The sequence below is a fragment of the Giraffa tippelskirchi genome, chromosome 7 (genome assembly GCF_054371585.1).
Source record: "Giraffa tippelskirchi isolate mGirTip1 chromosome 7, T2T-mGirTip1v1.2.pri, whole genome shotgun sequence".
Taxonomy (NCBI): Eukaryota; Metazoa; Chordata; class Mammalia; order Artiodactyla; family Giraffidae; genus Giraffa; species Giraffa tippelskirchi.
Genome location: NC_137281.1, coordinates 152,009,130 through 152,036,887, shown reverse-complemented (window position 1 = coordinate 152,036,887; position 27,758 = coordinate 152,009,130). Strand labels below are relative to the sequence as shown.

The 27,758-nt window shown below is 37.7% G+C and overlaps 1 protein-coding gene across 35 annotated transcripts in view; it reads left to right on the top strand.

Annotated features, from left to right (window-relative positions):
• CEP128 (centrosomal protein 128) overlaps positions 1 to 27,758 on the top strand; it is a 459,693-nt gene that overhangs the window by 22,555 nt on the left and 409,380 nt on the right. For 20 of the 35 annotated variants that reach the window (XR_014059627.1, XR_014059626.1, XR_014059628.1 and 17 more), the window contains 2 exons: positions 7,022 to 7,183; positions 9,285 to 9,371. Coding sequence is in view for 19 of the 35 variants with exons in the window: in XM_081510600.1 (XP_081366726.1) it covers positions 7,022 to 7,183; positions 9,285 to 9,371 (249 nt within the window). In the remaining 16 variants the exon portion in view is untranslated. Of the gene's footprint in view, positions 1 to 3,223; positions 3,366 to 7,021; positions 7,184 to 9,284; positions 9,372 to 27,758 lie in introns of all 35 variants that reach the window. The other 15 variants (XR_014059635.1, XR_014059633.1, XR_014059638.1 and 12 more) reach the window with 2 other exon arrangements.

Genomic DNA, 27,758 nt, shown 5'->3' with positions numbered 1-27,758 from the left:
CTGGGAGTTGGTGATGGACAGGGAGGCCTGGCGTGCTGCAGTCCATAGGGACCCACAAAGAGTCGGACATGACTGAGTGACTGAACTGAACTGCATTGAATCTGTAGAATGCCTTGGGTAGTATAGTCATTTTGACAATATTGATTTTTCCAATCCAGCTTTGATCTTATATGACTTTGCTAAAAGAGTTTGAGGAGATGATGTTATAGAGGAGGACTGATGTAAAGAAGACAGGTGCAGGTGATAATTATTTGTGCATGGTGTGTTAACTTTTTCTCTTGAAGGATGAGGCAGTCGCTATTGAAGCAGTGAGAAATACATTAAAAATTTTGAACTTGGTTTGTGGCTCAGCTTAAAATACATTCCCCAGCTGCCCCAACCCCCTTTAAATATCAATGTCATTACCTTGAGGACAGCTTCCTTGGACAGGGACAGCTGAGGCTCTTGGAGGCCACAGAAGCAATCAACCTACTTAACATGCACCAGTCAGCCTTTGTGAAATATCACCCCTGATGCTGGGTGCTTATCTTTTATGGAACAGCTTGCAAATCCTAATTGTTTTAAACTGGCTCTGAGGAAAAAAGACTTGAGAATCAATAAATTACAGCTCTCATACATACAAATGTGCATCATTATAATGAAGACAGTCTGATGGCTCTTTAGGTCAAATAACAAAAGAGGTGGACTTGAGTTTGTAGACTCACTGCCAGTCCTCTTATTACAGGGTTGAAATGACAGAGCTGGATGCAGTTTTTATTCTCTCACAATATTCAGGTTTGCATATGGACATTCGTTTTTGATGGATAGATCCTCAGTGGGAGCGAATTGATGAGGGGTTCATTGCTTGCTCTGGTGGCTGTATGTCTTCTTTATAAGTTTCATTAAGGCAGAAGCAACAATATTTATGCCTTTAAATACTGATGTGTTGGGAACAGCCAAATAAACGATTCCAAGAATGGTACCATCTGTTTTCAGGCCCAGTGCTTTCTCTGTGTCTCTGGAGACTTTCACCCAAGGTCACCCATCTTAGATCTCTCTAGAGTCTTAGCATCCAAAAAGCAGACAGCATGAGTAGTCCTGCTTTCTCATCCGTGATAAATTGTACCCGGAGGTAATAAGCTGCAGAGAGTACTTACTGCTCTTTGGTGGCTCGGATGGTAAAGAGCCTGCCTGCAGTGCAGGAGACCTGGGTTCCATCCCTGGGTCGGGAAGATCCCCTGGAGGAGGAAATGGCAACCCACTCCAGTACTCTTGCCTGGAAAATCCCATGGACAGGGGAGCCTGGCCGGCTACAGTCCATGGGGTCACAAAGCGTTGGACACGACTGAGCCACTTCACTTTCTTTCTTTCTTTAGTTAAAGGAGATGCCTGTCATATATTTAATCAGAATTTAGGTGTTTCAGCTCCTTTAAATTGTTCTTTAATCATTCTTCAAATTTAGCAATTCTTTCTTCTTTTGCCTACAGAGATCATGCTGAGATTTCTTATGCTAATGAGAATGAATTTCTAATCCACCTGAACCTTTTTTCTTTTAACTCTTTAAAAATAATGAAGGTTTTTGTTTTCTTGAGCATGCTAGGTGTTTAAATTCTTCTTTGGAATTCAAATTGCAGTAGTGATTATTATTCACGGACCACTTTAAATTTATTTTATTTAAACACATTTTCCAGGTTATCAGTCTGTTCTTAATCTGCTATCTCTGAAGGGGATCTTTACATTTTTTTTTTTTCTTTTAAGCATTGTATTTTCTTTCTGATTATTCAATCATTGTATAAAATTCAGGAAGTATAGGAATGTTTAAAAAATAGAAATAAATTTAGCGTGGTAAATATATTTTTATTTTCTTTTCCCTTTGTCATCATCCTTTCCTGTACCTCTAAATATGTATGCGTGCGTGTGCGTGCGTGTGTGAAGTCGCTTCAGTCATGTCCGACTCTGACCCTGTGGACCATAGCCTGCCAGGCTCTTCTATCCATGGGCTTCTCCAGGCAAGAATACTGGACTGGGTTGCCATGCCCTCCTCAAAGGGATCTTCCCGACCCAGGGATTGACCCCACTTCTCTTTATGTCTCCTACATTGGCAGGTGGGTTCTTTACCACTAGTGCTACCTGGGAAGCCCCTGAATATGTGTACTGGCAGTTTATACTCATATACAGACATCATGTAATGTTTATTACAAAATTGGGATTCATGCTTTTATCCTTTGTGTTGCTATTAAATATCTCCACAAACAGGGTTTTAATGTCGTGTACTATTGCATTACATGAATGTACTGTATTTTAACTCTTATAATTTGAAATTTAAGTGCTTTTTATTTTCCCTCTGTTATATAGTTGAGATATTTGTTCTCAGCAAATATTCTTATATATAAATTTCTGTATGTATTCCAATGATTTTTATTAGGAGAAACTTTGGAAGTATTGTTGGTAGGTCATAGGTACAAACTGCTTTTGATACATATTGCCTGCTGACATCCAGACAATTTGTATCAACTTACACATATCCATTAGGATGGCATAGGAATGTTCCTTCCCCCACAACCTGGCTAACATAGACATAATTATTTAAAGGAAAACAATGGGCTATAAAAGCATCTCACTGATTATTTATATTTCTTAGGTTATTAGATAGAACAGTTTTGCATGGCCATGAACATATATATATATATATATATATATATTTTTTTTTAATGTGTTTGCTCTCCGTATGCTTTTATCAACATGCACTGAGTCTAACACTTTGGGTACGAATTCACCGGGGTATGAATTCACGAATTCATAGTCCTAAAAAAATCTTACTTTCATTAATGCCACTGATAGTAGGATAAACAATACTTTTAAAAAACTATTTAATTGTATAAAATGGTCAATGAAGAGTGTAGCTGTGGCACTTACTGTTTTGTGCTTCTCCATCAGTTATCTTAAGGGGCTCTTGGAACTATCTTCATGGCCTTTTATATATATTGGTTCGATCCCTGGGTTGGGAAGATCCCCTGGAGAAGGAGATGGCAACTCACTCCAGTGTTCTTGCCTGGAGAATCCCAGAGACAGAGGAGCCTGGTGGGCTGCTGTCTATGGGGTCGCACAGAGTCAGACACAACTGAAGCGACTTAGCAGCAGCAGCATATGCTATAAAAGCGAATGTTGCATATGCTGTAAAATGATATAAAAGTCTTCGCCTATATTCATCTATATCTCACCTTGAATCTTGATATTTCTACAGGAGTTCCATCAGATGCAGGAGTTTATAAGTCTTTTATTGCTCAACGTAATTGAAGTTAAAAGCTGAGAACTTTGTGAACTAGTGAAATCCATGCTGAAAAGTGTGATTTTACATTATTAAAAGTATGTAATCCTTAATAGGGGTAAGTGAGAGGTCTTGTGTGTGTGTGTGTGTGTGTGTGTGTGTGTATTATGTGACAGTTACACATAGTTAAGCTAACGCTGTTTGTATGATTTTGACAACAGCGCTGTATGTATGAGCAGCTAATGCTGCTATGATTTTCTGTTTTAGATTCAGATACCCTGTATCTTTACTCGTTAATATTTTTTCAACTAATTACAATGTGTGTTCCATTAAGAAAGACTGAGAGGTACATATGTACCTGTGGTAAAAGTATAAGAGTCCGGTGTGGAGAGTTAAGCACAAAATCATTCAGTAGTTAACCCCAGGGGTGGGGGGTGGTGGAGCCGTGGGAGTAGTCGGGTGAGGATGGAGGGAAGGTCGCGTGCATGCATGAGCAACTGCGTTCGACTCTTTGCAGCCCCATGGACAGGCTCCCCTGCCAGGCTCCTCTGTCCATGCAATTTTTCAAGAATACTGGAATGGGTTGCCATTTCCTTCTCCAGCGGATCTTCTCAACCCAGGGATCAAACCCGCGTCTCCTACACTGGCAGGAGGATTCTTTACCACTGTACCAATACTAGTACTTTATTTACGGTGTTCTAAATACTGGGTTGGCCAAAAAGTTTGTTCAGGTTTTTCTGTACCAGCTAATGGAAAAACCCGAATAAATTTTTTGGCTAACCTAATATTTTATTCAAAATGTTAGAAGCACATGTGTCAGAATGGGAAATGATAATATTAAGAATGTATTCTTTAAAATAATAGGGGAATAGATAATAGAAGGAGAAGAAGCATAATAGAAAATGATAATAATAATATTCTGGTAGTAGATACATACTTGCTTACTATCTTAGTCTCTGTACTATTTTATATTTTACACATTTTTCCCAAATTATTTTAAAAAACATAAAAATTTCAGTGTTCACTCTTTGTAGTCAAGTTGATACTCAAATAGCTCATTAGATGACTGTTATGCCATTTATATTCATTGACATTGCATGCATGCAAAGTTGCTTCATTTGTGTCTGACTCCATGCAACCCCATGAACTGTAGCCCACCAGGCTCTTCTGTCCCTGGGATTTCTCAGACAAGAACACTGGAGTAGGTTGCTGTGCCCTCCTCCAGGGGATCTTCCCAAGCCAGGAATTGAACCTGTGTCTCTTATGTTTACCTGCATTGGCAGGCGGGTTCTTTACCACTAGTATCATCTGGAAGCTCCCTCTCCCTTCACTGACATTATGTATAGATAACTGTTTATTAAAATTTTGATATTAAGAAAAAAGATCACGTTGTCTCAAAGATGGTTATCTTGTTTCTTGCTCTCACCAACAGACATTATGGTTAACATCTGGTTTTTCAGTGTTACCTTTTTATTCTGCCTGGTGATATCTTAATTCCAATTTAGTTTCCAGAATTATGACTGGTTAAAATGAAACTTATTCTTTCAGGTACAGAATTCTGACAGATTCAGGCATACTTATTATTTTCCATCATATAAGAGAAGGAATACTCTGAATCTGGTGGTTTGATTTGTTTTATTATATGCAGCACAATTATGTCTTTTCCTAAGTGACTAATAGAGATTTCATATTGCTCCTTGCTTCCCACTCTCCCTCCCTTTGGTATTTTTATACTTAAATGAAATGACAGGGCATGAGGAGGCTGTAGACACTTGTGAGCCATGGCCTGATGCGACCTTTAACGGTTTTTACTGTTAAGACTGTTCACAAGTAGCGTTGAGGAGGCAGCGGAGCAGAGCGGAGTGAAGAGAGCGTTGAAGGTGAAGAAGCCTGGCTGAAGCCTAGGTCTGCCTCCTGGGTCTGTTAGTCATAATCACTGTCTGGAGTTTGGCTCGTTACTTAACATCTCCCCCTTCAGCATCCTCTATAGGTTAACTGCCCATTTTAGTAAGTTACTATGGGGATTAAATTGGATTTTCTATGTGAGCGTTTGTAGAGCACCTAGCATTGTAGCAGGCTCTCAGAAAATGTTGATTTTTTTTTCCCCCTGTTTTCACTAAAGGAAAGTGTTGGAAAGTCCTCTAACTTACAGTAAATGATTTTGGGTCAAGTGGCATAGGTTTATGGGTGTGCTCACATGTGTGCATGGGTGTGCAGAGACACACAAGTGATGTCCTAAGTTTAAAGGTGAAGTTCTATTTAAGATTTCTTCTTAAGTTTGTTCTCCTGGACTTGAACAAGTTCGATCCCACGAAAGTGCAGCCATGCGGTTGCATCAGCCTTCACTTCTTGTCCATGTGTCCTGATGCCGGAGGGAGCTGCACTGTCGGCCCTGTGCCTTTATACTCGTAGACAGGAGGAGGGGGCGAGAACTGAGGAAAGAGGTGAGGAAGGAAGTTGAGAGGCCTGGGCGGAGGAGAGGCTGGAGTCGGACAGCTGTTCTCTAGCACTGTCTCAGATGGTTCCAAGAAGTTGGATGTTCTGTTGATTTCTTTTTTCTGATGCTACAAGGTCAGACTGTTTTTCACTTTGAAAAACCTGAACTCACAGCAGGCTTCCTTGCTTATCTTTTTATTTAGTTTAATATTTTAACAACATGACTATTTTCATTAAATGTGCTAGAATCTATGCATATTTAGCAAATTTCCTCTATCCCTGTATGGTCATGTAATTCCCAAATTCATTCAGAATAAAGGTCCAAAAATTGCAGAATATTCTAGATTATTAAAGAGAAATTTCCTCATACTGTATTTAAAAAGCCAGGAAACTGGCTGTACAAATTTTAGAAAGATTGTAACAACTAATGTTAAAATAAAGACCATTAACTGCCTATTAAGCAGAAAATGAAATTATTGGAATACTAAAACTTTCACTTTTGATAATTGAATTTTCTCTGATGTTTCTTTGTTACAAATATATTTCATTTCTTCAATTTCTATAAAAAATTTTCTGAAATTTTGAGATTTTCTTGCATGAAATAATTTTCTTTTGCATTAGATTGAATACTGAGGTAAGGATGGGAAGAAAGCATATTTAGAGATGTTTCTACTTAGGAGATTATATTCAGGCTGCTTGGCCTTCTGTTTTGGTGGAGATGTTGAAGATGCCATCTTCTCACATATTTGTTATCGTGGAATTTGTACTTCTGAGATGGCATTTAATTTGACTATATTTTAAATTAAGATGTATAGAGTGTTTGCAGTATAATAAATGGAATTCTCTTATTTTAGTTCATTCTGTGTGTGTTGTATTTTTATTTAAAGATACACATGTTCTCATAGCTTAGCAGAATGGAAGTCACACGAATATTGAGACCTGCAGGTCCTACCTTAGAGAATATCTGTGGTTTTTTCTTTTTTTCTTTCCTTGTAGAGATACCAATCTGTATGTCTCATATACCTTACAGTGTTGTTGGTAGGGTTATATGAGATACTGTAAGCTTTGAAGATTTAGAAGCATTGCACAAAACTAAGTGATTATTATTATTTGGAGTTGTAAATGTCTTAGAAATTGCTCATAAAGCAGAAAAGACAAAGGAGAGAGAGTTGCATGTGGAAATGACTTGTGTTTTCAAGCTATGTGTTAGAAATTATGATATGGCAAAAGACTAATGTAATACATACTTAAGATCAAGAAGCAAATAAAAGTTAAATATATCTCTTATTTCTCTGCTCTTTACCATTTGATTGACCTTGAGCTGAATTTATTTTTAAGGGTTTTTGTACATCAATGGCAGAATCCTCCAGCGACTCAGACCACTTCCGCTCTCGTGACCGATTGAGTCGATGGGCTGCCAGTTCAGTACACAGGGAAGTTCGACATCGTCCTACTGTGGATGTCACTGAGAAGGTCAACACGATAACAAGTACTTTACAGGTTAGTTTAGCAATGGTAGCATGTAGTAGGTTTTAACTAGGTTAAGCTAAGAAATGGTTTAAGTCAGTGTATTAGTTTTTTATGCCACGGTAACAAATTGCCATAAATCTATTCTCTAAAAAACCCAGAAATTTATTTTCTTATAGTTCTGAAGGTCAGCATCTGACAGTGGTCTCATTGGGCTAAAAGCAGGATATCAGGAGGTCTACATTCCTTTCTGGAGGCCCTAGGGAAATATCTGTTCCTTTTCCAGTCTTTTTTAGCTGCTGCTGCTGCTGCTGCTAAGTCGCTTCAGTTGTGTCTGACTCTGTGTGACCCCATAGACGACAGCCCACCAAGCTCCTCCGTCCCTGGGATTCTCCAGGCAAGAATACTGGAGTAGGCTGCCATTTCCTTCTCTGATTTTAATCACTAAGTCATGTCTAACTCTTTGGAACCCCATGGACCATAGCCCACCAGGCCCCTCTGTCCATGGGATTTCCCAGGCAAGAATACTGGAGTGGGTTGCCATTTCCTCCAAGCCTTTTCTGAAGGCTGCTGAAATTCCTGGTCCTATAGCCCCTCCCTTACTCTTCAAAGCCATAAGGGTGGGTGGGACCCTTCTTACATTATGTTGCTATGCCTACTGTTGCTTCCCTGTAAGGCTCGTTGTGAGTACCTTGGGTCTACCCCATAATCGAGGATAATCTCTGCATCTCAAGGTCCTTAATTTAGTTATATCTGCAAAATCCCTTTTGCCATACGAGGGAACGTATACACAGGTTTGAGAGATTAGGACCTAGACATTTTGGGGGCCATTATTCTGCCTAACACAGTCAGTAAAGATACTTGAAATATCTGATAGGTTGTGGAAATGTCTTTGGATAAGATAGTATTTCCAAATACTTAAAATACTGTGGGAGTGAAGCCAATAAGCATTACCATAGTGTAGCTTCTTGTGGGGAGAAGGCAATGGCAACCCACTCTAGTACTCTTGCCTGGAGAATCCCATGGACGGTGGAGCCTGGTGGGCTGCCGTCTATGTGGTCGCACAGAGTCGGACACGACTGACGCGACTTACCAGTAGCAGCAGCAGCAGCTTCTTGTGGACATGTGTCTTTAGAGAAGTTGTTCCTATTTGGGTAGGCAAATTATTCATGGATGAATGATGTTGAGATGCTGTTTTTATTTAGAGGCTAGTTTTTGACAGTGTTTGGAAATTTGAGTGGGCATTCTATATGCCCTCCATAGAAAGGGTTTTGATAATGAGATGGGGGAAGGGTATCATGTTGGGGAAAAAGAAAACTCAAATAGAATTATTTTTTTCCTACCCTTTAATCTGTTACTTCTGTTTTGCCTGAATAACCATGGATTTTGGCTTTCAATTGGTTTGAGTTATTATGCTTAGATAAAAAGAGGCTAATTTCTGGTGGAGAAACCATAATATGCTTTAAAACTCAGAAACCTATTTCTTTTGAAACTTATTTAAATTAACATAACATTGGGTTTTTGCAGTGCAGATTCTTGTACTTTTCCACTAATGAAACAAATTAAAAAGTATGTATTTTTGAAAGAAATGCCTTCATTCACCTTTCAGGTGAAACCTAGCAAATTTCATGGAAACCATTTTTATTGTAGTTAGAAACAAATTTGTTTATAGCTAAAACTTAAAGGCTACTTTGTTTTCCCTTAATCAAGTTCTAAGGTAAATAATTGAAGTAACATTGATCCTAATGATTTGCTTGTCTTGAACACAATCTACTACATTTTTCTCAGGATTTCTCTTCTATAAAAAGGGAGTGAAGTGTACAAATTGTTGAGGTGCACAAATTGATGATGAGGATTCTTATCCAATTTATGGTTTTATTTCCAGCTTGTTACGGAGCCTTGGATAAGGTCTGAAATTTGCTTCAGATTTCACACGAGTAAATTGCAGATGGGCTTGAGTTTCTTTATCAGTGTTAATAAGATTTATTTGATATTTGTGAAGTATATTGATGTCCAACTTAATTACTGTATCAGTTGTACCTTTTGCAAATAGTTGACCTAGTTCTTTGATATACTGCTAAGATTGGGGAAAACATCATTTGGAGTAATTAATAAAGCCCACTTTTTTTTTTAGGACACCAGTCGGAACCTGCGACAAGTTGACCAGATGCTTGGACATTATCGAGAGTATAGTAATGGACAGGCGGGGGCTATAGAACATGTAAGAATGTTTACAAATGTTTGCATTTTCTCTTACCTCCCTTTTTGGAAGTTTAGTTGTTGAGTATGGATATAAGATAAAGGAGATGACCATCATGAATAGCTTTAGCTTTTTGATTGGTTTATTATTTTGTAGTTTAAATTTAGGTTAGCTTGTCAGATGGATTGCCAACTAGTGTATATAGATTAGATTCTATTGAATTTGAAAGCTTTTTAATTTTTTTTGGCTGTGCCACATGACATGTAGGATTTGTTCCCCGACGAGGATCAAACCACTGCAGTGGAAGCATGGAGTCTTAACCACTGGACTACCAGGGAAGTCTGAATTTGAAACCTTTAAATCATAGGGGAAAGAATTCAGAATATGACTTAAACTGAAGCTTACTAAATTTGGACCATGGATATTCCTCATGGAGAATTAAGAATTTTAAGAATGGTTTAATTTAGTAAGACATGCTCATTATTTAAATAAATACTAAAACTCCATAGCCCTTTTTAGTGCCACTCCAAAGAGGTAACTGTTGTGACAGCTTCTTGTATATCTTTTCAAACATTTTCTGTGCATGCATAAGCATACATGTAATTGCTTTGAAAACTGACATCCTGTCAAAAATGTTATTTAACTTTTGTATAACAAGTGTTATGTAACTTTAATTCATTTAATGTATATCATTTTTCATATGACACAGTAGCTCTTCCTCATTCTTTTGAACAGTTATAATATTCCATAGTATGGATATATTTAGGTTATTGTTTGTTATTATAAACAGTACAGCCGTGACCGTTCCTGTACATATTTGTTGTGTACAATCATGTATGATTCTTGGAAGTCTAGAGTTCCTGGGTTAAAAGACATGTGCAATTAAAAATTCTCCAGACATTTCAAAATGCCCTTTCAAGTATATGCCAATTTATACACATGGGGATTTAATATAATTCACATGGGGATGGAAGCCAAAAAGATACCCCAGAATTCTGGGATAAAATGAATATTTTTATTTGTTTGTTTGTTTGATTTTGGCCATTCCATGTGGCTTGTGGGATTTTAATTCCCGGACAAGACATTGAACCTGGTCCCTAGGCAGTGAGAGTGTGAAGTCTTAAATACTGGGCCACCAGAGAATTCCCTAAAATGAATATTTTTTATTAATATTTTGCTAATTCCATCTCTTACTTCCTTCTTTTGAAATTTGCTAACTCATCTTCTGCAAACTCTCGGGAAACCAATTAAATTTATTCCTTCATGTTTCTAATTATGAGTATATACTCGAAGACGACAGATATTACATGTGTGCTGTAAAATTGATTATTTTATATATATCTGTGCTGTACTGAGTTGTCACTTAAGTCTCAAGCTTAATTGATGATTTATTTTCTTTTTACAGAGCAGAAATGTAGTCATGTCATTTGCTTGTAATTGGAGGCTAATTGCTTGAGCGCAGGGAACACATTTTCTCTCATAAGGTTTTTTTTACTACTTTCATTTAGAAAATAAACTTGAAACTTTTTTGCATAAATCAGATTTTTATGATTTATGATGTATTTGCAGATGGAGCCATAGACTTTATATATTTGAATAGCTCATGAGATGTTTTTGATTTAACTACCTTATTAATAATGGTAGTTAATTTTTTGCTCCATAATTTATTAGTAAAAAATTAAGTGGCAGAGAACTAACCTACTTTGAAAGGGAGAATATTAGATGAATTTCCCTTGGATTGAGTTATTGGGAAATAAAACTATGTATTAGAGATACTTCTGTATGGGTAAGCCTTTAAAACACAGAATGGGTTCTAATAGAATTGGCAGGTCTAGACGCTGAGTTCTGGGGGAATGGTTTTATACATGAGAAATAAACTCAACAGGTATTTCATTTCCATCTGAATTACCCATACATAAAATGTAGAGCCACTCATATTTAAAATAGGACACAGAAGACAAGATTCTTTTCCCTTGCACATGTGCCAAGTTGCTTTGGTCATGTCTGACTGCAACCCCATGGACTGTGGCCCGCCAGGGATTCTGTCCATGGGGTTCTCCAGGCTACAGTACTGGAGTGGGTTGCCATTTCCTCCTCTAGGAGATCTTCCAGACCCAGGGATCGAACCCATGTCTCTTATGTCTCCTGTATTGGCGGGCAGGTTCTTTACCGCTAGCGCCACCTGAGAAGCCCTCCTTTTATTTTGGGCGATTCTTTGTCTGGTCTAGATCTCCTCCTTAGTTTCTCCAAATTCTTGTTCTGTTAAGTAGTTGGTTCTCAATGATTACCCACTCACCCTCAGCATACCAGAGGGGGATGTCTCTCATTGCTGTATGTTACACTCCCTCGATGGAGCAGTGATTTCCACTCTGCCACCTGTAAGTTACCTGGGGGCACACCTGCCTTAATCTGCAGGAAGACGTGCAACTCGGAGTGTTTCTCACAAGTTGGTCTGATGGGCTTCTCAGTGTAAATTGCTTTCTTAGCATTAAAATATTTACTGTTATGAAACATAGCAGTAAAATGAGCATAACCTAAAAACGAGTGTATGTAACATGCTAACTATCAAGTCATTTATCTGAATCTTTCTATTTATCTTTTTTAAGTCTTGTAAATACATGATAGTGTTATTCTCTATTTTTAAAATTTTAGTCATTCCGTGTTCTGTTTAGGAAGGGACTCTGGAAATTGATTTTTGTTTTTTGTTTGTTTCTTTTTGAGCCTGTGCTCCAGCTCATGCAAGTTCTCTCACTATTTTTTTCAACACTGTGTAGCAGATGAATTCATTTTGAAATTATTTTTATTATTTTATTGAGATATAGTTAATTTTTAATATTGTATTAGTTTCTGGTATACAGCAGAGTGACTCAGTTATACACACATATTTATTAATATTCTTTTCTATTATGGTTTATTATAGGATATAGGATATTGAATATAGTTCCCTGTGCTAAACAGTAGGACCCTGCTTATCTATTTTATATAAAATAGTTTATGTCTGCTAATCTCAAATGCCTAATTTACCCCCCACCTACCCCCTTTCTCCTTTGGTAACCATAGTTTGTTTTCTATATCTATGAGTCTGTTTCTGTTTTGTAAATAACTTCACTTGTGTCATCTTTTATTTTCCACATATAAGTGATATCATATTTGTCTTCCTCTTTCTGATTTACTTCATTTAGTATGATAATCTCTATGTCCATCCATATTGCTGCAAATGGCATTACTTCATTTTTAATGACTGAGTAGTATTCCATTGTATATATGTATATACCATATCTTTATCCATTCATCTGTTGACATTTAGGTTGCTTCCATGTCTTGTCTATTGAAAATAGTGCAGCTATGAACTTTGGGGTTTATGCATTTTTTTGAATTTGAGTTTTTTCCAGATATATGCCCAGGGGTGGATTGCTGGATATTATGACACTTTTTAGTTATTCAAGGAACATCCATATCCTTTTCTGTAGTGCTGCACCAATTTACATTCCATTCAACAGTGTAGGAGGGTTCCTTTTCCCCCACACCCTCAATAACATTTATTATTTGTAGGCTTTTGGTGAATGGCCATTCTGACTGGTTTGAGGTGATACCTCATTGTAATTTTGATTTGCATTTCTCTAGTAATTAGTGATGTTGACTATCTTTTCATGTGCCTATTGGCCATCTGTATGTCTTCTTTGGAGAACTGTCAATTTAGGTCTTTTGCCCTTTTTTTGATTGGATTTTTGTTGTTGTTGCTGTTATTGGGTTGTATTAGCTGTTTATCTACTTCTGCTGTATTGACTGCACCAAAGCCTTTGACTGTGGATCACAACAAACTGTGGAAAGTTCTTAAAGAGATAAGAATACTAGACCACCTTACCTACCTCAGAGAAATCAGAGAATTCAGAGAAATCTGAATGCAGGTTATGAAGTGACAGAACCAGACATGGAACAATGGACTGGTTCAAAATTTGGAAAGGAGTACGTCAAGGCTGTCTATTGTCACCATACTTTTTTAACTTATATGCAGAGTACATCATGAGAAACGCTGGGCTGGATGAAGAACAAGCTGGAATCAAGATTGCTGGGAGAAAAATCAATAACCTCAGATATGCAGATGACAGCACCCTCATGTCAGAAAGCAAACAGAAACTAAAGAGCCTCTTGATGAAAGTGAAAGAGGAGAGTGAAAAAGCTGCCTTAAAACTCAACATTCAGAAAACTAAGATCATGACATCAGGTTCCATCACTTCTTGGCAAATAGATGGGGAAACAATGGAAAGAGTGAGAGACCTTATTTTTTTGGGCTCCAAAATCACTGCAGATGGTGACTGCAGCCATGAAATTAAAAGACACTTGCTCCTTGGAAGAAAAGCTATGACCAACCTAGACAGCATATTAAAAAGCAGAGACATTACTTTGCCAACAAAGGTCCATCTAGTCAAAGCTATGGTTTTTCTAACAGTCATGTATGGATGTGAGAGTTGGACTATAAACAAAGCTGAGCGCCGAAGAATTGATGCTTTTGAACTGTGGTGTTGGAGAAGGCTCTTGAGAGTCCCTTGGACTGCAAGGAGATCCAACGAGTCCATCCTAAAGGAAATCAGTCCTGAATATTCATTGGAAGGACTGATGCTGAAGCTGAAGCTCCAGTACTTTGGCCACCTGATGTGAAAAACTGACTCCTTGGAAAAGACCCTGATGCTGGGAAAGATTGAAGGCAGGAGGAGAAGGGGATGACAGAGGATGAGATGGTTGGATGGCATTACTGACTTGATAGACGTGGGTTTGAGCAAGCTCCAGGACTTGGTGATGGACAGGGAAGCCTGATGTGCTGCAGTCCATGGGCTTGCAAAGAGTCAGACATGACTGAATGACTGAAGTGAACTGTACTGAGTTGTTTATTTTGGAAATCAATTGTCGATCTCATTGTTTGGAAATATTTTCTCCCATTTCGTAGGTTGTCTTTTTGTTCTCCTTGTGGTTTCCTTTGCTGTGCAAAAGCTTATAAATTTGATTAAGTCTCATTTGTTTATATGTGTTTTCATTTCTATTGCCTTAGGAGTAGACTGACCTAAGAAAGTAGGTCAGTCTAGGAAAACATAGCTATGATTTATGTTGGAACATATTTTACATATGTTCTCATCTAGGAGTTTTGTGTCTTATATATATATAGACATATATATATGTCTTATATATGTCATATATATCTTATATATGTCGTGTCTTATATTTAAACCTTTAAGCCGTTGAGTTTATTTTGTGTATGGTGTGAAGGAATGTTCTAACTTGATTGATTTACATGCAACTTTCTAGCTTTCCCAACACCAGTTGCTGTTGTGTGGTGCTGTGTCAAAGGAGGCTGGGTATGACTCTGGGTATGTGGGTTTATTTCTGAGCTCTCTGCTCTGTTCCATTGGCTCATATATCTTCTTTTCTTTTCTTTTTCTTCCAATACCATGCTGTTTGATTACTGTAGCTTTTTGTAGTACTGTCTGAAATCTGGGGAGGTTATACCTCTAGCTTTGTTCTTTTTCCCCAGGATTGCTTTGGCAATTCTGGGTTTTTTATGGTTCCATAAAAATTTTAGGATTATTTGTTCTAATTCTGTGAATAATGTCATGGGCAATTTGATGGGATTTGCATTAAGCTTGTAGGTTGCTTTCAGTCTATGGCTATTTTAACAATATTAATTATTCCAGGCCAAAGGCATGGGATGTCTTTCTGTTTCTTTGTTATCTTCAGTTCTTTTATCAATAATTTATAGTTCTCAGCATATAAGTCTTTTACCTCCTTGGTCAGGTTTATTCCTAAGTATTTCTTTGTTTTGGATGTGATTTTATTTTTTAAAATTTTATTTATTTATTTTTGGCTGTGGTCTTCGTTGCTGTGTGGGATTTCTCTGGATGGGGAGAGTGAGGTCTACTCTCTAGTTACATAGCATAGGCTTCTCATTGCGGTGGTTTCTTTTGTTGCAGAGCATGGGCTTTAGGGTACATGGAGTTTTTATCATGAATGGATGTTGAATTTTGGTTAATCCATTTTAACCAGTGTTCAACTGTTAAAAGAATTTTCTCTATGTTAAATATCCATTGTCTAATTGAAATTAGCATTTTTTTTTTAAATATAAGAGATTTCTTAGGAAATGAGATCAGCTGTTCTGCCCTAAGTAAGATAAGAACTTTTATTATTGACTTAGATTTATAAATGATACTAATGCTAATCTCAGGAAATGGATATAAATGATATATAGTTTACCTTTGAACAACACGGAGGTTGGAACTCTGACTTTCCATGCAGTTGAAAATTTGTGTATAACTTATAGTTGGCCCTTGGTGTCTGAGTTTCCTCCCTATCTGAAATTCTCCATATTTACAATTGTTTGTTCATGGATTCAGCCAACCTTGTATCATGCGATACTGTGCTATTTACTATTGAAAAAAACCCTGCATATAAGTATATTTTTGAGATTAATTCTTTGTCCATTGCTTTGTTTGCTATTATTTTCTCCCATTTTGAAGGCTGTCTTTTCACCTTGCTTATAGTTTCCTTTGTTGTGCAGAAGCTTTTAATTTTAATTAGGTCCCATTTGTTTATTTTTGCTTTTACTTCCAATATTCTGGAAGGTGGGTCATAGAGGATCCTGCTGTGGTTTATGTCGGAGAGTATTTTGCCTATGTTTTCCTCTAGGAGTTTTATAGTTTCTGGTTTTAACGTTTAGATCTTTAATCCATTTTGAATTTATTTTTGTGTATGGTGTTAGGAATTGTTCTAGTTTCATTCTTTTACAAGTGGTTGACCAGTTTTCCCAGCACCACTTGTAAAAGAGATTGTCTTTTCTCCATTGTATATTCTTGCCTCCTTTGTCAAAGATAAGGTGTTCATAGGTGCATGGATTTATCTCTGGGCTTTCTATTTTGTTCCATTGATCTATATTTCTGTCTTTGTGCCAGTACCATACTGTCTTGATGACTGTGGCTTTGTAGTAGAGACTGAAGTCAGGCAGGTTGATTCCTCCAGTAGAGGAGTGCAGTTCACACTGTGTTGTTCAAAGGTCAACTGCCTATGAACTTATATATTTATTTTATTGGATTTAGTTTTGTGAACATAATTTGTCAGTGAGTGAGGGACAATATAAATATTCAGTGCACTGTTTTCCTCCTGAGATGGTCTCTTCAAACAAGAGAATTATGAGAATTATTTCTGTTGGTTTTGTAGGGGTCAAGAGTCATGATGAATCAATTTCTGGACTACTTTTTCTTGAAATGTGCATGATTTTGCTATTGTTTTCTTTAATCTTTATTCCAACGCTAAATTTAATTCTTTGCTTATTATATGTGAAGGTCTTGCTATGTGAGGAGTTGAGCAGTGTTAGAGGATCAGCAATGGGTGTGTGGTGTTTCATAGGAAAACAGCACCTACCTCTTTGGGAATTTCTGCATAAGTTTAGTTTACAGGCTCTTTCTTCTTTTTTTTTTTTTCAGTAGAAACTCATTTAATTGTTTCAGTAGTCCTATTATGTAGATGCTGTTGGGGCAAGGAATGGTCACTAACTTGCCCACAGTCTCACAGTAAGTCAGTGACAGAGCCAGGGATAGGATATTATCCCCAAACCCGGCACCAGGGTTCGTTCCTGTCCTTCAGTTGTGGTTACCCACAACCCCGGGTCTCAAACCCGGGTCTCCTGCATAGCAGACAGATTCTTTACCATCTGAGCCACCAGGGAAGCCCTAGAGGACCTATGGCAAAGTTTTATTTGCAAGTTTACTGGTAAGATTTGGAATATATTATACTCCTGTGTTAAATAGTGCAATTGAATTGCCTGCTGCTGCTAAGTCGCTTCAGTCGTGTCCGCCTCTGTGCGACCCCATAGATGGCAGCCCACCAGGCTCCGCCGTCCCTGGGATTCTCCAGGCAAGAATACTGGAGTGGGTTGCCATTTCCTTCTCCAATGCATGAAAGGGAAAAGTGAAAGTGAAGTCGCCCAGTCGTGTCCGACTCTTAGCGACCCCATGGACTGCAGCCTACCAGGCTCCTCCATCCATGGGATTTTCCAGGCAAGAGCACTGGAGTGGGGTGCCATTGCCTTCTCCAATTGAATTGCCTAGTGTTAGGCTGTTTCTAGGACTGTATGTTCCTATTCATGAGAGAACAGGCCTGTTTTTTATGTTAATGTTATAGAAATGGAATGCCCTTAAGGAATGTTCAACATAGAACGTTAATACATTCTGTAGTAGAAATTTGGATTGTAGCTGATGATGCGAAAGTAGTTAATACTCTGTATAAAGGAAAGATACAGTTCTCTTAATTCAAATCATTAGATTCACTAAGTACATTTTTAAGGTGAAGATTGGTTAAAATATAGTAACATCAAATTAGACCTTAGAGGCATGTATTAGTAGGTCATTTTTCTTCAAATTAAGTACTCTGATTCAAATTTCCCTTTGGCAATAATAGACTGTTACCATCTGGCATATGAACTTTGGAAAAATTTGAATATTACATAACAAAGTCCAGGTTTTTTTCTTCTTTTTAATGGGTTTCAATTTTCAGATATACATAGTGACAGTCCAGGAGGATAATGTTCGATTTTTGGAGCCAGGCATGAATGAGCCACTTGTAATGTTCCATAGCCGAAGGTGCTCATACCCTTCTCTCTGGCTGAGTTCTGATAATTGCCCTAAAGGTGAGAACTGTACCAACTTTTAACAACTTTAGTGTTAAGTAGTAAGAGTCTCTGGATAAGAAATTGTAATGGAACAACTGAATTCTGTTAGAACCCTCTCTTTGTAAATATATTTCAGATCTTAGGAGTTAGGTTCTTAGACCTTTATGTTTAAAATTTTATTGCCAAGTTTCTCATGAAACTACTAGACAGAATTTTTTTTACAAAATTTTACTTTGAAACTAGTGGAAAACTGTAGACTTTGGAGTCAGACTTATTGAATCCTGAACTTTTTCCACTAGAAACCCTTTCAGTGATTTTGGGCAAGTTATTAAACCCTTCTCAACTCGAGTTTAATCATCTGAAAAATGAACATAATTATATATGCCTTATAGAACTAACATTTATTGAAGTAGTCATGCTGTTTTAGACTCTTGTTAAACCTTTATGTTCTTGTTACTTCTTTAATTCATCAAGTAATCCCTGTCTTCAAGTGTTGGCTATGTTCTTAATATAGTACTTGGTATATTAGGCAGGGCTTCCCTGGTGGCTCAGTGGTAAAGAACCAGCCTGCCAAGATAGGAGATGTGAGTTCGATCACTGAGTCGGGAAGATCCCCTGCAGAAGGAAATGGCAGCCCTCTCCAGTATTCTTGCCTGTGAAATCCCACGGACAGAGGAGCCTGGAGGGTGGCAGTCCATGGGGTCACAAGAGTTGGACAGGACTGAGGGACTAAATCACCACAGCACATTATAGGCACTCAGTACTGGTGCTATGCTTTCCTTGAATTCACTGGGTCTAACTTAAGTTTCTTTTGTGTATTATTATGACTGTAAACAACATAATGTGTTATAACATTCACAGTGATAAGTGTATCTGATTATTTTGACTTCAAAGTATATGCTAAATAGGCAGCATATGTAATATTGCTTTTGCCCCCATGATTATATTGCCTGTCCACCCAAAATGCAATAAGGTACTATTAAAAGTACATTCCATTTTTCATGCGTGCTTATTTAATAACATTCAAAATATTTTATGGAAATATTTTTAAAAAATTAAAAAGCTGTGGTTAGAATATGTGTGCTGTATGGGCTTTGAATATGAGATTTCATTTAAAAATAAGATAGTTACATAAATTAAGGGAATTTATAAATTTTAAAAGTATTTGTATGGACTTATATTTCTATAAATCAGCATACACAGAGAGGTTAGGGATAGCAATCAGAGCTAATGATCTTTTTGATAAATAAAAAAGATAGCAGCAACCATTTAAAAAATACATTTCAGCAACAGATGGTGAGAGCAGAAAAACACAGAAACCATAAATTTGAACTCTAATTTTATAAAACATCCCACCTCCTCCACCTCTTCTTTCTGTCCTCCTCCTCCTCTTCATTCTAGTGTTGACAGTAGAAGATAAATAGGCTGTAAGGGACAAAGTAGAGCTGATAAAGTTAACTCTACAACCAATCTATTTTGCAGTCTATTGCCAGATCAACCTTGACATTCTGTGGAGAAACAGGCAGTGAAGGAAAGTCAAGTAGAAAACACTTAATTGGTGTGCCCACGGCTGTCATTATTATGTTGGACAAAATTTTTGACATCACCTGTTCTCTGCCTCTACTTCTGCCCTGGATTTTGCCAAGTTGACTTTACACTTGTAAATCAAGTACTTAAATTTTTTTTTTTTTAATGTCAGCATTATAGGTATACAGTATGAACTGCCTCCATAGTTACCAGTGCTATATTCATTGTGAATGTTTGTTAAATACTGACTTTACTGTCAGGTGAAACCAGAGTAAATGGTTAGATGAAATTATTCACGTTTCCAGTTTCTGCTCAACCATGCAGCAAAGTGGAAGAAGTTACCTATACATGACCAAATTTGCATGCATTTCTGTATAATCTGTGTTAGGGGATTTGTGTTTTCCTAGTCACCCTGCTTATTTAACTTATATGCAGAGTACATCATGAGAAACACTGGGCTGGAAGAAACACAAGCTGGAATCAAGATTGCCGGGAGAAACATCAATAACCTCAGATATGCGGATGACACCACCCTTATGGCAGAAAGTGAAGAAGAACTAAAGAGCCTCTTGATGAAGGTGAAAGAGGAGAGTGAAAAAGTTGGCTTAAAGCTCAACGTTCAGAAAACTAAGATCATGGCATCTGATCCCATCACTTCATGGGAAATAGATGGGGAAACAGTGGAAACAGTGTCAGACTTTATTTTTTTGGGCTCCAGAATCACTGCTGATGGTGACTGCAGCCATGAAATTCAAAGACGCTTACTCCTTGGAAGGAAGGTTATGGCCAACCTAGATAGCATATTGAAAAGCAGAGACATTACTTTGCCAACAAAAGTCCGTCTAGTCAAGGCTATGGTTTTTCCAGTGGTCATGTATGGATGTGAGAGTTGGACGATGAAGAAAGCTGAGTGCCGAAGAATTGATGCTTTTGAACTGTGGTGTTGGAGAAGACTCTTGAGAGTCCCTTGGACTGCAAGGAGATCCAATCAACCCATCCTAAAAGAGATCAATCCTGGGTGTTCATTGGAAGGTCTGATGTTGAAGCTGAAACTCCAATACTTTGGCCACCTCATGCGAAGGGTTGACTCATTGGAAAAGACCCTAATGCTGGGTAGGATTGGGGGCGGGAGGAGAAGGGGACGACAGAGGATGAGATGGTTGGATGGCATCACCGACTCAATGGACATGGGTTTGGGTAGACTCCGGGAGTTGGTGATGGACAGAGAGGCCTGGCGTGCTGCAATTCATGGGGTCGCAAAGAGTCGGACACGACTGAGAGACTGAACTGAACTGAGTATGAAAATAAAAGATAATTTGGAGTAAGAAAGTATCTGAAAAAACTAAATGGTTTCCAAAATTTAAGCCTACTTTGAATGACAACAGGCTTCCCTTGTGGCTCAGCTGGTAAAGAATCCACCTGCAATGCGGGAGACCTGGCTTCCATCCCTGGGTTGGGAAGATCCCCTAAAGAAGGAAAAGGTTACCCACTCCAGTATTCTGGCCTGGAGAATTCCATGGATTTTATAATCCATGGGGTCGCAAAGAGTCGGACACGACTGAATGAGTTTCACTTCACTTGAATTGCAACATTTAGAATTTTTACCAAGGTCATTGTTGACTTTTTTTTAAGTTGTGTTTTTCATTTGTATGTAAGCTAATTATTTGAATATTTGTTACCTACTGTGTTTATGTGTGAGTAATCACTGTTCCTATTCTATTTTTGTTTTTTTCCTACTTTATTACGGAAATTCCTCTTTGTGAAAGTAATGGTAGATACCTTTTATGAGTTTCTTAGTGACAATATTTAGTATGATTTTTTCCCCCTCTCATTCAACGAGCTTAGTTTTGTGGAGAATGTGAACATGTGAGATACACTGCTTATCAGTATCAATGACTATGAATTAACCAAGGAAGTTTATCGATGTGGTTCTTTGCCTTTTCTCATCTTGTCTTACTGAGGGCAAATTTTAGTTAATATGATTTTCATAGGCGTTTTTGATACTGTGTGGAGCTAGTGCTTAGTTTCTTAGCTGTTTACTGTTGCCTGGAAACCTTACCTTCCCAAAGACTGGTCAAGAAGTTTGCTATTAATGAATTTTGGAAAGTCAGTATTTTTTTTTTTTTCTTAACTAAAAATACCAGAGTCCTAGTCCCAGGTGAGGTGAAGTTGAGCATAACTCTTCCACTGAATACTGCTGTAACACCTCTCCTGAATGCATGAAGTAGCTTTTTGAGGACTCTGAAAAGTAAAGATAGTTAGTCCTTGTTGCATGGTTTTGATGTGCATGAATTTCATTACCCCTATGTGGTCAAATAACACCTATCCTTAAACAGCACAATTCAAATTTCAGTTAACACAACGCTGTTATTAATGATGAGTAACTGCAAAAAGGACAAACTTTGCTGCTAGCTCTTCAGGCCACACAACTGTGTAAATAACAAATCGCTGCTTTTGAAGTCTGTTGCTAATTGGTTGCAGACTATGAAAAGTGTAATTGTGATACTTCCCTTCTATTCCAGTGACAAACCTGCTTACTATTTATAAAAATAAATAATAATAATAAAGGAATTGATCAAAAAGATGAAAGTGTTGCAAAAAAAAGAAAATTGATAATGCTGAAATGAAATTTGAATTATATTATGGAGGAGTTACATGTGAGCTTATAAAGATATAGGAAGGGTAGTGGGGAGGAATAGTTAGGGAGTTTAGGATTGACATGTACACGCTGCTATTACTATATTTAAAATAGTTAACCAACAAGGACATACTGTATAGCACAGGAAATTCTGCTCAATGTTATTAACAACCTAAGTGGGAAAAGAATTTGAAAAATAATGGATACATGTATATATATAACTGAATCACTTTGCTGCACACCTGAAAATTAACACAACATTGTGAATCAACTATATTCTCATATAAAATAAAAAGTTAAGTAGAAATAGCTGAGAGTGAGAATAGTGACAGTTTTGCTGTTTACGAGTCTGTCGATGTACAACTGAAGGAATTCAGTGAATCATCTTTAGGGAATGATATTTTTCTGAAGAGTTTCTCCATATTAAAACATCCCATTTCTTCACTCACTTTTGCACTTATATTCAGCATCTGTAATCATCACAATGAAAACTTCCATTTACTGGACAAACCAATCTTCCCTAGGCATTGCTCCAATTATTCTACCTACATTATCTTATTTTATCCTCAAAATAAAATGTTAGTCTGTGAAACAGGTCAGCAGGAGCAGATGCAGAAGTAGTAAAATTGAGGCAAATATGGCCTTTCCTCTGCTTCTTCTGAATCGTGATGTTTTTAATGATCACACCCCTTAAATGGAGTGCTGACTGCTGCCTCAGTGATTTCTCTTCATATATTTGATTTGCATTATACTCAGTCTTTCTGAATTTTATATTTATATATGCAATATATATATATATTTATTTCAATTCACTGAGCCTAACTTATATTTTGTCTCAAATTAGACCTTCAGAGACGTCACAGGCCTTTCAGAGATCTTGATGAGAATTTTTAAAATTTGCTCATTTATTGTTAATCTGAAACCTTATACAATTGGAAATTTTTTTAAATTTATTTGCTCCTTTCCAAAATAATGAGTTATTTCCCTAGCATTCTCTACTGGTGACCAATGATGTTTTTTATTCTTTTTGAGTATCATTAACTTACGAACTTAGGCATATTGGAACAGCTTTATTCCATTGTAGTTAATATTTTTATTGATGACCAAATTATTTCATCTTTCACTACAGAGAAATTTTTCAACTTGAATTCTTTGTTTAAAAACATGTCTTAACAATTTGAATGAACTACCTTGTAAACAAGTATTGCCATTCATTTTCAATGGCTAAGTTTTATTTTTATTTCTACTGGTTCAGTTCATTCACTCAGTCGTGTCTGACTCTTTCCGACCCCATGGACTGCAGCACTCCAGGCTTCCCTGTGCATCACCAACTCCAGGAGTTTACTCAGACTCATGTCCATTGAGTCAGTGATGACATCCAACCATCTCATCCTCTGTTGTCCACTTCTCCTCCTGCCTTCAATGTTTCCCAGCATCAGGGTCTTTTCCAATGAGTCAGTTCTTTGCAGCAGGTGGCCAAAGTATTGGAGTTTCAGCTTCAACATCAGCCCTTCCAGTGAATATTTTGGACTGATGTCCTTTAGGATGGACTCGTTGGATCTCCTTGCAGTCCAAGGGACTCTCAAGAGTCTTCTCCAACACCACAGTTCAAACGCATTAATTCTTCAGCACTCATCTTTCTTTATAGTCCAACTCTCACATCCATACATGACTACTGGAAAGTCCATAGCTTTGACTAAACGGACCTTTATTGGCAAAGTAATGTCTCTGCTTTTAATATGCTGTCTAGGTTGGTCATAGGTTTTCTTTCAAGGAACAAGCGTCTTTTAATTTCATGACTGTAGTCACCATCTACAGTGATTTTGGAGCCCCCCAAAATAAACAATTCCATTGTTTCCCCATCTATTTGCCATGAAGTGATGGGACCAGATGCCTTGATCTTAGTTTTCTGAATGTTGGGTTTTAAGCCAAGTTTTTTACTCTCCTCTTTCACTTTCATCAAGAGGCTCTTTAGTTCTTTGCTTTCTGCCATGAGGGTGTTGTCATCTGCTTATCTGAGGTTATTGACATTTCTCCCTGCAGTCTTGATTCCAGCTTATGCTTCCTCCAGGCCAGCATTTCTCATGATGTACTCCGCATAAAAGATAAATAAGCAGGGTGACAATATACAGCCTTGACATACTCCTTTCCCGATTTGGAAACCAGTCTGTTGTTCCATGTCCCAGTTCTAACTGTTGCTTCTTAACATACATATATATTTCTCAGGAGGCAGCTAAGGTGGTCTGGTATCCCATCTCTTGAAGAATTTTCCACAATTTGTTGTGATCCACACAGTCAAAGGCTTTGATGTAGTCAATAAAGCAGAAATAGATGTTTTTCTGGAACTCTCTTGGTTTTTCTATGATCCATCAGATGTTGGCAATTTGATCTCTGGTTCCTCTGCCTTTTTTAAATCCAGGTGGAACATCTGGAAATTCACAATTCACATACTGTTGAAGCCTGGCTTAGAGAATTTTAAGTTTTACTTTGCTAGCGTGTGAGATGAGTACAATTGTGTGGCAGTTTGAACATTCTTTGGCATTGCCTTTCTTTGGGATTGGATGAAAACTGACCTTTCCCAGTCCTGTGGCCATTGCTGAGTTTTCCAAATTTCCTGGTATATTGAGTGCAGCACTTTCACAGCATCATCTTTTAGGATTTGAAATAGCTCAACTGGAATTCCATCATCTCCACTAGCTTTGTCTGTAGTGATATTTCCTAAGGCCCACTTGACTCCGCATTCCAGAATGTCTGGCTCTAGGTGAGTGATCACACCATTGTGGGTGTCTGGGTCATGAAGATCTTTTTTGTGTAGTTCTTCTGTGTATTCTTGCCACCTCTTCTTAATATCTTCTGCTTCTGTTAGGTCCCTACCATTTCTGTCCTTTATTGAGCCCATCTTTGCATGAAATGTTCCCTTGGTATCTCTAATTTTCTTGACGAGATCTCTAGTGTTTCCCATCCTGTTGTTTTCCTCTGTTTCTTTGCACTGATCACTGAGGAAGGCTTTCTTATCTCTCCTTGCTATTCTTTGGAACTCTGCATTCAAATGGGTATAGCTTTCCTTTTCTCCGTTGCCTTTAGCTTCTCTTTTCTCAGCTATTTGTAAGGCCTTCTCAGACAACCATTTTGCCTTTTTGCATTTCTTTTTCTTGGGGATGGTTTTGAACCCTACCTTCTGTATAGTGTCACGAACCTCCGTCCATAGTTCTTCAGGCACTCTGTCTATCAGATCTAATCTTTTGAGTCTTTGTCTCTTCCACTGTATAATCATAAGGGATTTGATTTAGGTCGTGCCTGAATGTCTAATGGTTTTCCCTACTTTCTTCAATTTAGTCTGAATTTGGCAATAAGGAGTTCATGATCTGAGCCACAGTCTGTTCCCAGTCTTGTTTTTGCTGACTGTACAGAGCTTCTCCATTTTTTGCTGCAAGGAATATAATCAGTCTGATTTCGGTATTGACCATCTGGTGATGTCCATGTGTAGAGTTTTCTCTTCTGTTGTTGGAAGAGGGTGTTTGGTATGACCAGTGCATTCTCTTGGCAGAACTCTATTAGCCTTTGCCCTACTTCATTCTCCATTCCAAGGCCAAACTTGCCTGTTAGTGCAGGTATCTCTTGACTCCCTACTTTTGCACTCCAGTCCCTTATGATGAAAAGGACATCTTTTTTTGGTGTGCGTTCTAGAAGGCCTTGTAGGTCTTCATAGAACCGCTCAACTTCAGCTTCTTCAGCATTACTGGTCAGGGCATAGACTTGGATTACTGTGATATTGAATGGTTTGCCTTGGGCACAGAGATCATTCTTTTGTTTTTGAGACTGCATCCCAAGTACTGCATTTCGGACTCTTTTGTTGACTACGAGGACTACTCCATTTCTTCTAAGGGATTCTTGCCTACAGTAGTAGATATAATGGTCATGTGAGTTAAATTCACCCATTCCATTCCATTTTAGTTCACTGATTCCTAAAATACCGATGTTCACTCTTGCCATCTCCTGGTTGACCACTTCCAATTTGCCTTGATTCATGGACCTGACATTCCACATTCCTATGCAATATTGTTCTTTTCAACATCGGAAAAGATGTTGAAAAGTCACATCCACAGCTGGATGTTGTTTTTGCTTTGGCTTCTTCTCTTCATTCTTCCTGGAGTTATTTCTCCACTGATCTCCAGTAGCATATTGGGCAACTACTGACCTGGGGAGTTCATCTTTCAGTGTCCTATCTTCTTGGCTTTTCATACTGTTCATGTGGTTCTCAAGGCAAGAATACTGAAGTGGTTTGTCATTCCCTTCTCCAGTGGACCATGTTTTATCAGACCTCTCCACCATGACCCCTCAGTCTTGCTTCAGTTGTTTTCCCCTGATGTCAAATGAATGGAGATGAAAGAATAGACCTAATCTATAAATGGTGTATTTATGTCAAGTTGAAGTGAAAAAATGTCATGTTCTATGATGCTGGTTCTGCAGTCGGGGAAATGGAATCAACATTGGTATGTGGTGAGGTATCCAAGATAAACTCTTAGAATCTGGACCATTGCAGTCAGTACTGTAGTCTGTGTGGAACACAGATTTAGTTTCTGCAAAATAGCATCATCCATCATAGTAAATTAATGTTAAATAGAATTTTTTTAGTGTTTTGCTTTTATGTAATTTTGAGTTTGATCTACTTTTGCACATAATTAGAAGTTATAATCCTAAGGAGTTTAAAAGAAATTTTATATCTTTTTTTATCTTTTTTCTTTTTTATTCTAGGAGTTAGCAAATTGGTTTTGTACATCATGACTATATTTTTTGTGGTGTCTGTTGTTTTATTGCTACTTTAAGTGTAGTTTTTAATTTTATTACATTTAGTTTTTGTCTTAGGTGGAGGACTTGTTTTTGCTGTGATGTTTGCAGGAGTGATTAAAAAAAATCTTTAACCTCTTTACCTTTTACAGTTGATTTTTTGATCTTTATATATTATCTAGTTCATCTGTTCAATGGCATATGGCATATCTTTTGAGAGTTTTAAAATGAGGTTGCCAAATAGTTTGTCTTAACTTTTTATCTTATTTCTGAAATGATCAACTTTACAACATCTGTTATTCCTCCTAGATTTTGGGAGTAATGTATCATTTCTCTTCTTCTGCAGTATTTTCCCATATGCCATGGTGAGTTTTTGTTGTTAGCCAGGATTGTGTGTGTTTGTGTGTGTGTGTGTAAATTCATCTTCTTAATCAGCTTTTAGTTACAGCTCAGGATTTGTTAGCAAATAAACCCACATAATGGGTTTCCCAGGTGGCTCAGTGGGTAAAGAATCTGCCTGTGATGCAGTAGACACAAGAGACACAGGTTGGATCCCTGGGTCGGGAAGATCCCCTGGAGAAGGGCATGGCAGCCCACTCCAGTGTTCTTGCCTTGAGAATCTAAGGGACAGAGGAGCCTGGCAGTCTTTGGTCCATAGGATTGCCAAGAGCTGGACACGACCAAAGGGACTGAGCACAGCAGAGTGTAAAAAGGATGCTGGCAAATTCTGCTTGTGGCATTTGTCGGTTAGATTATTTTAGATCAACTCTCCCATGCAAAACAACTGAAAAGGTGAAAAAAA